The sequence below is a fragment of the Esox lucius genome, chromosome 16, assembly GCF_011004845.1.
Source record: "Esox lucius isolate fEsoLuc1 chromosome 16, fEsoLuc1.pri, whole genome shotgun sequence".
NCBI classification, from domain to species: Eukaryota; Metazoa; Chordata; class Actinopteri; order Esociformes; family Esocidae; genus Esox; species Esox lucius.
The window spans coordinates 23,671,006-23,679,124 of NC_047584.1; the positions used below are offsets into that span (position 1 = coordinate 23,671,006).

At 41.6% G+C, this 8,119-nt stretch overlaps 1 protein-coding gene across 4 annotated transcripts; it reads right to left on the reverse strand.

Annotated features, from left to right (window-relative positions):
* Positions 1-1,419: 1,419 nt before the first annotated feature.
* sowahca (sosondowah ankyrin repeat domain family Ca) lies at positions 1,420-7,568 on the reverse strand. Of its 4 annotated transcripts, none has more exons than XM_034286697.1 (4): positions 7,485-7,568; positions 6,941-7,062; positions 3,640-4,026; positions 1,420-3,277 (listed from the first exon to the last, which is right to left on the reverse strand). In XM_034286697.1, exons 2-4 carry the CDS (start codon positions 7,010-7,012, stop codon positions 2,828-2,830), a joined length of 909 nt encoding a protein of 302 aa, XP_034142588.1. In that variant the 5' UTR covers positions 7,013-7,062; positions 7,485-7,568; the 3' UTR covers positions 1,420-2,827. The 4 variants fall into 4 exon arrangements, with proteins under 4 accessions (XP_034142588.1, XP_019910176.2, XP_034142587.1 ...); XM_020054617.2 differs by having other exon boundaries at positions 7,315-7,560; XM_034286696.1 differs by having other exon boundaries at positions 6,941-7,560.
* Positions 7,569-8,119: the final 551 nt, after the last annotated feature.

Consider the following 8,119-nt stretch of genomic DNA (forward strand, 5'->3'; position numbering starts at 1 on the left):
ATGAACTTTGAACTTACCATAGACATTCCGAATGTAATTTTGCAAGGAAAAAATATTATTTAGCGCCCCCTTTCGATGATTTTAGACAATTTGCATGGAAATATTTTGAATTTATACGTACAATTACTGCTAGAGTCCTTACCGTTGAGGCAAATAATCTGGTTTGAGCTAGTTTACAGGCTATGACAATTTACTAACAATTGTTAACAAAAGTTAACTATTAACTATTTAGTGGTACACGTGAGAGAATTGAGTGAAACAGTAAAAATCACCCCATTTGAAATTTGCACATCACTTAAAAAAATTTATGGAAATCCCAAAATGTCAATACCTAGCACCCCTACTCACACACACTCCCAAGGCGTGCTCCTTCAACTGTGTTAACAGATCTTGCGGCAACTATCATTTGAACAAATTCACAATGTGTATATCGGGACATCAAACTCTAACTGAGGGGGCTAAAACTTAACCTGAGGGAGTAAGACCCCCCCTGCCCTGGTGCCAGATTTGTGTAGACAGCAGCCTTTGCCAAAATATAGGCCTAACATTATATTTTGCCAAAATATAATACTGCAAATTAACTACGTTTACATGTCTAAGATATCTGCAAATGGAAACTTACTGCTGCAGTTGCCGTGAGAGCATTGCGAAGAGCAAACACCCTGGTAGTGCCCCCCCTTTGCATCCCTCTCATTGATTCAGTGGTGCTGTAGAGAGCTAGGGCCCCGGGCAGCAATGTTGGCACAGATTCCCTGAAAAGATGTGGAGGAATTTACATAATAGGCATTATTTCCCTCAGTGTCTATGTAGGTCAGGCGGACAGCTATGAGGCCCTGGCAGAGAAGCGTTCACCCTGGTCGATGTGATCTGCTCTGCGCCCTCTCTGCCATTACCGCAGATAAACTGAACACCAGTGATTTCTTTACGAAATAAATAGATAAAACCTATTTGCAAGGGCAAATAAATCCCCCCAGTACTTGCTTCAGCTAGCGGGTCCAACATCAGGCCTGATTACTGTAAATTAAGGCCTAGCTAGTGTTTTCAGAGCATGGATGCCTTTATTGGTCAGTTCTGTGTAGCACTGATATGACATGTTAGGTATGAGATGGGAAATAAGGAAAGAGAAGAGAGTGAGGGATCTTTCAACAATGAATCCATGTCAACAGGTGCAAACTGGGAGTTGACCGTAAAACTGTTGCAGGTATAGATGTTTGATCCAACAGCATGCAGACCTGCTGTCATGAATTCTAGATGAAGCTCAACTAAGCCGATCAGAGAGCATCAATAATTTAACCTCACCACAGAAGACCGATCATTAGGTTTCATCATCGGACTCATATTTGCGTTCAGCTCACTGCATATTGCAACACCGCTGTGTAAAGTGCTCATTAGAAATAAATTCACACGCCAGAAACGGTATATGAAAACAGTTAATGTTTTATTTCCCAAAGATTCAAAATCAGATAGAGGGTCAATATGAAAGGCACAAAAGACTGTCAAGAAAGAAGAAACATTCAAGTGTATAATACAGTAACTCATAACTGGAGTGGCATCAGACCATAACAGAAAAAGAGTAACAGACAGAGAAAACCAAAATAGACCAAAAGGGAGAACAACAAACAGGAGGTGCACAGCACAGCGTCTTTAAATTCACCCTACAATCAAGAAGAGGGACATTAGGGGACCAGAAGTCAGACAGCTAGAGTCTAGCAACAGGTTAGTCAGTACAATACACTGCACAGTGGTAAACAATGGCATGGATATCAATCTGAGAAGGCAAAAAAGGAAGAACTTTTTGTGCAACACCATGATCAACCCCCGGAGAATTTGAGGATGTGTCAAAAAATTATTGAAACTTTAACAGTCATACAAGTTTATTGTGAGTAAATTAACTTAAGAGTGCTGGTCGTCAAAACAAACAGATTTTCCTTGATTGTATTGTTGTGAAACAATTTGTGTCTTTATTAACAAGGGGCTGTGGAACGGGCAGCAGACATATGCCTTGTTCATTAACTACAGAACTGCAGGTATGGATTTTTTACATTCGGAGAAAAACCAGTGGACCTATTTTTTCTATATTATGGAATCTATTACCTTTTTTGAACTCCTGAGCATTTTAGTTCTATACACATCTATAGAATGTCATTTTTAATGTTCATAGGTTACTGCATGTAAAACATTTACCTATTTTATATTTCCATGTAATAAAAATATAATTTATAGTTGAACCTTAAAAGTGACAATAGCAGTTACAATCAAAATTGTTGAAGTTCAGAGGTTAGTTTAAATTACCTTTAAATAATATCAGATGATAAATAATTCTATTAAATATATTCAATAATTGGTAAATACAAAAGGAAAGTATTCACATTGTTAGCTTATTGCAGAGGTCATTATTGTAAGTAGCACCATTAAAGGGATGGTTCAGGATTTAGCAAATGATGCCCTTAATCCATACTTCACTTATGAAATTGTTCTTCACATAATAGTCTAAAAGAAAGACCATTGGGAGAAAATATGTAAAATACATGTGAAATATAGAAAATTGGACAAATAATGTTATGTATGTAATGTATGCATTCCTAATAAACAATTTTTTTTATTCAGTTCTAAATTAATAAAAAGGTACATCCTTTGCAAAAATATATATATCACATGTCAAATACATCCCAAAACTATATTAACATTTTTTTTCTTCATGGGACATCTGATTGGAATTCCAGCATCTGCTTTTAAGGAGAAACTATGTTGAGGATAACTGGTAACCGGATGACCCGGTTACGTTGGGACTAGGGCAAATGTGCTGGGATTCTATCAGGGTAGTGAGTTATCCAAATAAATTAGACATTGGTCTGGGTTTGACGGGGCTGACCTCCCCTTCCTCCCCTGTTCCTCTGAAGGATGTGCTGTGGATAATCTGGGTCTTGTGGCGTCCTCGACTGAGCCGTGCATTAATCCGACTCAAAGACGACTTCCTCTGAAAAGCTTTGCTGCTTCCTGCCGCGCCTCTCTCACCCGGCTCTTCCGGTCCGTTCAGCAGCTTCAGAGGGTTCAGGTTGGACTGAAGAACTCTGGGTAATCTCCAACGCCCCCCTTGCGCCCTGCTGTTGGCGTTCTCTGTGTCTGAGTCTCCTCCTCCTATAGGGCTGGACCCACCCCCTTGCTCCAGAGCTGCAGTAATGGAGAACCCTGGAGGGAGGTACTGGACAGCTCTCCTCCCACTGTAGTCTCTGGCCTCGGGGTCTGCAGACCACTCCTCTACCAGCACATTCACCACCTGACACACCACAGGTACGCAGCAAGAAACAGTTTCAGTGGACAGAGGAGGACAGACCAGGATAGGACAAGGGGACAGGGCAGGATAGGACAAGGCAGGATAGGACAAGGGGACAGGGCAGGATAGGACAGGGCAGGTTGGGACAAGGGGACAGGGCAGGATAGGACAAGGCAGGTTGGGACAAGGGGACAGGGCAGGATAGGACAAAGCAGGATAGGACAAGGGGACAGGGCAGGATAGGACAGGATAAAACAAGGGGACAGGATAAAACAAGGGGACAGGATAAAACAAGGGGACAGGACAGAGCAGCAGGACGGGGATGGATGCAAAAGGGCAGGACAGGGGTGCAAGGCAGGACCTACCTGTGTGTGTCTATGCATAGCAGCAAGGTGAAGGGGTGTGTACCCCGCACTGGAGCGCACGTTAACATCCACAGGAATGTTGGTCTGCTTGGCGTGCTCCAGTAGCTGTGTCAGCAGCTCCTCCTTCCCCTGCTTGGCAGCCCAGTGAAGGCAGGAGAAGCCTGTCACAAAGTCCCTCTTCACCAGTAGACTGGGCTCCAGGATTAGCAGGGGATACAGTCTGTCCCACTGGCCTTCTGAGGCACACAGCATCCACTCATGTTCCAGGGGGTCCAGTGCTATCGAGACACAGTCCCCATCGGCTGATGACACTAGGGAAGTGGAGTCACCATCGCTCCTCACAGAGTCTCTGGGACGAGAGCCGCGGTTTATAAGAGAACGGCGTACCTGTATAAAAAAAATTACATATATTTTTTTTATTGTTGTTTTATCAGTTAAGTATGCCATGAACACATTGTTATTTCCAGCTACTAGTTGTGTCAATTAGTATTAGCTGTCTTGCTCTGGAACTGTTTTGTCAACTCAGGGATTAGAACCAAACCTCTTTTGCTTACTAGCTCAATGCTCTTCATCACTATGCTACACTGCCGTAGGTTCTTATTATGCTGCTTGCTTAACATAATCCAGAATCCTTACGCGCCAGAAGAAATGCAACCACACACAAGTCATCAAAAGTCCTCATAAGCATAGTAAACCAAGAAAAAGGGAAAGGTTTTGCGGTTTTTTTCACAGCCAGAAGAGGACTGGTCACTCCACTGAGCATGGTTCCTCTGTAGGTTTATCCCTAAATTTCGGCCCCTCTTAGAGAGTTTTTCCTAGCCACTGCGCTTCAACATTGTTGATGCTTGCTCCTTGGGGTTTCAGGCTGGGTTTTTTGTAAAAGCACTTTGTGACAACTGCTGATGTAAAAAGGGCTTTATAAATACATTTGGTTGATTGACTATTTTAGGCTTAGGCGTTTGGTTTCGGATTAACATTATAATTACGATCAGGCTAATATTTAGGGTTAGACAAGTTGGGTTAAATATTACGTTTAAAGATATTGTTAAGGTTAACTATTGGGGTTAGGTTGTATGTGAGTGGCCTACCTGTGGGGAGCTGCTCATCATCAGCTCTATGAAGTTCCTGCGGCTGCCCTTCGGGGTATTTGCGTCTAGGTCCAACCCCTCCCACCCTGCGTCCTCAGACAGAGCGCTGGACAACAGAGCCCTCTGGGATCCCCGAGAGGTCCTCCTACTTCCCCTTACTTGAATATGGCCAGCTAAAATAACTGAGTCAGTCCCTAGCGCTGGTGCTGACTCTCTCCTCCTCCGGTCTCTCAGCTTCACCTCTCCACCTGAAAAGCTATCACTCGCTTTATCGTGAGTAAGGGCAGCTTCAACTGGCCTGCATGGGTCATGACTATTACTGTTTGATTCAGAGACATTTTTAAAACTAGATATGGTATCAGGTGTTTTTGAGTCTTTTTCAGATAAATCACATTTAGCACTAGAAATTCCGTTATCGTCTCGGTGAACACCGCCGTTCTCATCCCGTTGTCCCGTGCTGTTCCCGTCACACACGCAGTTGCGGTTACACTCTCCATCTTCGTCGCCAGGTTCTGTGCGCACCACTGAGCCCTTAGTGCTGCTCTCATTCAAGCACACGAGCTTCAATCTACCCTCCATCTTCACAAAAGCAAGGTTGTCGACATGATGATTCAACCGGTCACGGAACAGTGTTTTCTTTGACGGATCAATTTCCCATACTGATTCAAAATGATCAATAAGGTCCATATGTTTGACCACCCCTCCTCTCTTTGCTATGAACTCGAGCACGGCTTGTTCTGTCAAATCGGTCGCCATTTAGAATAGGCTACAGTGGTAGTAATATGCAATAAGACAATGATTTGAAATGTTACTCTCCGGCGCTACATCGTTTAATTCGTGCAGAATTGATAGCTCTTGGAAATAAGCCGTTGACAGCATCATTACCCTCCTCCTTGCAATCGGATTCTGTAGTTTACTCCAAGAGAACCATCGTGTGTGACAGGTAGGGGTCGCTGTAGCATGAAAACATTTGTCCACGCCCCCTAGCAACGTGAAACTGGTATCATTGGTTGGCCATTTTAGACCCAACGTTCCATTTAAAATAAGGGATTCAATTTGAAAAAGCCATCATGATAGTAGTAGTGGCAGGTTTTGATTTGATTAGATAAAATACCCGTGAAAACATTTTGTAAGTGCACTGCTAGTGTAAGGAAAACTACTATTATTGATCAGTTGTCTTCTTTTTTCACGGCAAGTCGTTGAAAGTTTCATTCATTACACAAACGATTTACCATACGGTGTTACAAATTAACGGTTATATTTTTCTAGTCGCTGCGAATTGATGGAAGTCTGGCTGAGGCTGCAGTATGGCACTGAGGCACTAGAGGGCGTTAAGTAACTGCTTTAAAATATAGAGAATCTGATCTTCCATTATGCAGTTCTGTTCTCTGATTTACAGCGGCGGTTCTAGCTTGTATATGGCTCCATGGCGCTATAAGAATATATATAAAATAAGACTCATAAATATCAAAAGGATGTAACAAAGACAAATAGAAACCAATTGTAGTATATAAATAGAAATAAAAAATAACCAAATTCAAACACTATCCCCCTATTGCTAACATAAAATACACAAAACTAAACTGCACAAGGCCTAGATGGCTCTTCATCCTGGCCTGTGCCAGAGGGGGCTCCAGAATCTTTCAGAAGTGCCCCTGAATTTGCATTGAAATACAGTATACAAATCTGATACCCTAAATACATTTGTTGCACAATTAAATATACGTCATTATGTCATTATACACAATTTATGAAACTTTCAGAATAGGAACCAAATGAACCATACAACCTCCTTGGCTAATTCTGGGCATAAGACACCCCAAAAGAGTCATTATATCACAAAGTATTTGCATGATATGGACATCTTTTAAGTTTGCCTACAGCATTGGAAATTCCCCTTACAGCTCAGGACCTAGTCAATACGATCAGAGAAAACCTTTATTATGTCACCTCAATGAAAGTTAACCAAATCAATAATGTGCTAGTTAGGTTGTAATAGTTTTGTTGCAAGCTATTCACATTATCATGATGATACTGTTTGAAATTATATCCAATGTTAGGTAAGCTAGTTGGACAGAAAATTGTATATTGTCGACCTGTGCATAATAGCCTAGCGTAGCAAGAAACACAGGCTAACAAACATAAGTGTTATACTAGCCTATTTCATTACTTGCATAATAATATATCCATAAAGAGATGACATAGCTGCCTACCTTTATCTTTGCATGTTTGTCCTCTTCTTTCCTAAACTGGGCACCTGATGGCTTAGACCTTTTCTTATCCATTTGTGTTGATTTGGCACTCCGAGCATCAATACATTACCCATCCCCAAGCACTGTCAACCAAGAGTCAAGACTAAACCAATTCATTTTGGTGGTGTGCAGACTGGTTTTATATTATTCTTAACGACTTTTCACAAACCAGAAAAAAATTTAACAATATGTCTGTGAAACTGTGTAGTCACTGTATTATGAATTCATCTTGGTTTATTTGTTAGCATTTCATAGTTTGACTGATTTTACTAATTGCATTAGTACTGCACAGAGTTAGAGGTGCGCTATTTGATAGATTCCCCCGATCACCCTACCTCATGTTTCCATTGGGGAGACCTTCCCTGCCAGTCATCTGCCTCGCACACAGACTAGATTCAGGGCACCTACTCCCACAACGTTAACTGACCCATAGTCCCACACGGTGACATAATATAATTTACGCGACATGCAAAGGAGCGATACAAAAACCGACTATGCAACCGACCATTTCACCATTCAGAATGTTTTTGTACAGGTGCCTCGTACTGCCCTCGGCAAGACGCCATCCTGTCTGCTGCCCATGTCGCCCAAAACTAAATCCACCGCTGCTTCTGAACTACAGGATGTCATCATTCAATCAATTATGTAAATTAGATTTAGGTTATTTACATATAGATTTTTCATTTAGCAGAACTCTTATCCGCAGCGATTTTCGGTACGTGAATTACAAATCACAAGATAACTAACTTTAGATTAAATAGATTTTTTCCCCTCATCAATTACACACAATACACCTGAAAGACCATGATTTGGAATATTTGGTCCATTTGAGAATAAGGCTAACATATCAAAATATGTAAAAGGGGAAGGGTCTGAATACTTTCTGAAAGCACTGTACTTAAGTAGCTATCAGCAATGTCAGCGCTAGCTGTGGAGTCCTACCAGTTCTGCTTAACCACCACTTAACAGTACACTCAAAATAACAACAAAGGAAACTAGGTATATTAATGAACCTCTTATCAGGTCCATACTGACTGCTTTGTCTTTTCAAGAGTTTCAGGTGTGCCAGTAGACTATTAAAAGTTCGTTTTTCCGCCCTACTGAGATGATCTATTCTCTTCATGAAGCTTGATGCCCTTC

What these genes read in the sequence shown, in the direction of transcription:
- sowahca (XM_013137819.3), bottom strand. Translation starts at nt 5,483, where the DNA reads ATGGCGACCGATTTGACAGAACAAGCCGTGCTCGAGTTCATAGCAAAG. An exon ending in TGATGAGCAGCTCCCCACAG is followed by an intron (nt 4,027 to 4,727) that starts GTAGGCCACTCA and finishes TTTTTTATACAG; the next exon opens with GTACGCCGTTCTCTTATAAA. An exon ending in CTATGCATAGACACACACAG is followed by an intron (nt 3,278 to 3,639) that starts GTAGGTCCTGCC and finishes GTGGTGTGTCAG; the next exon opens with GTGGTGAATGTGCTGGTAGA.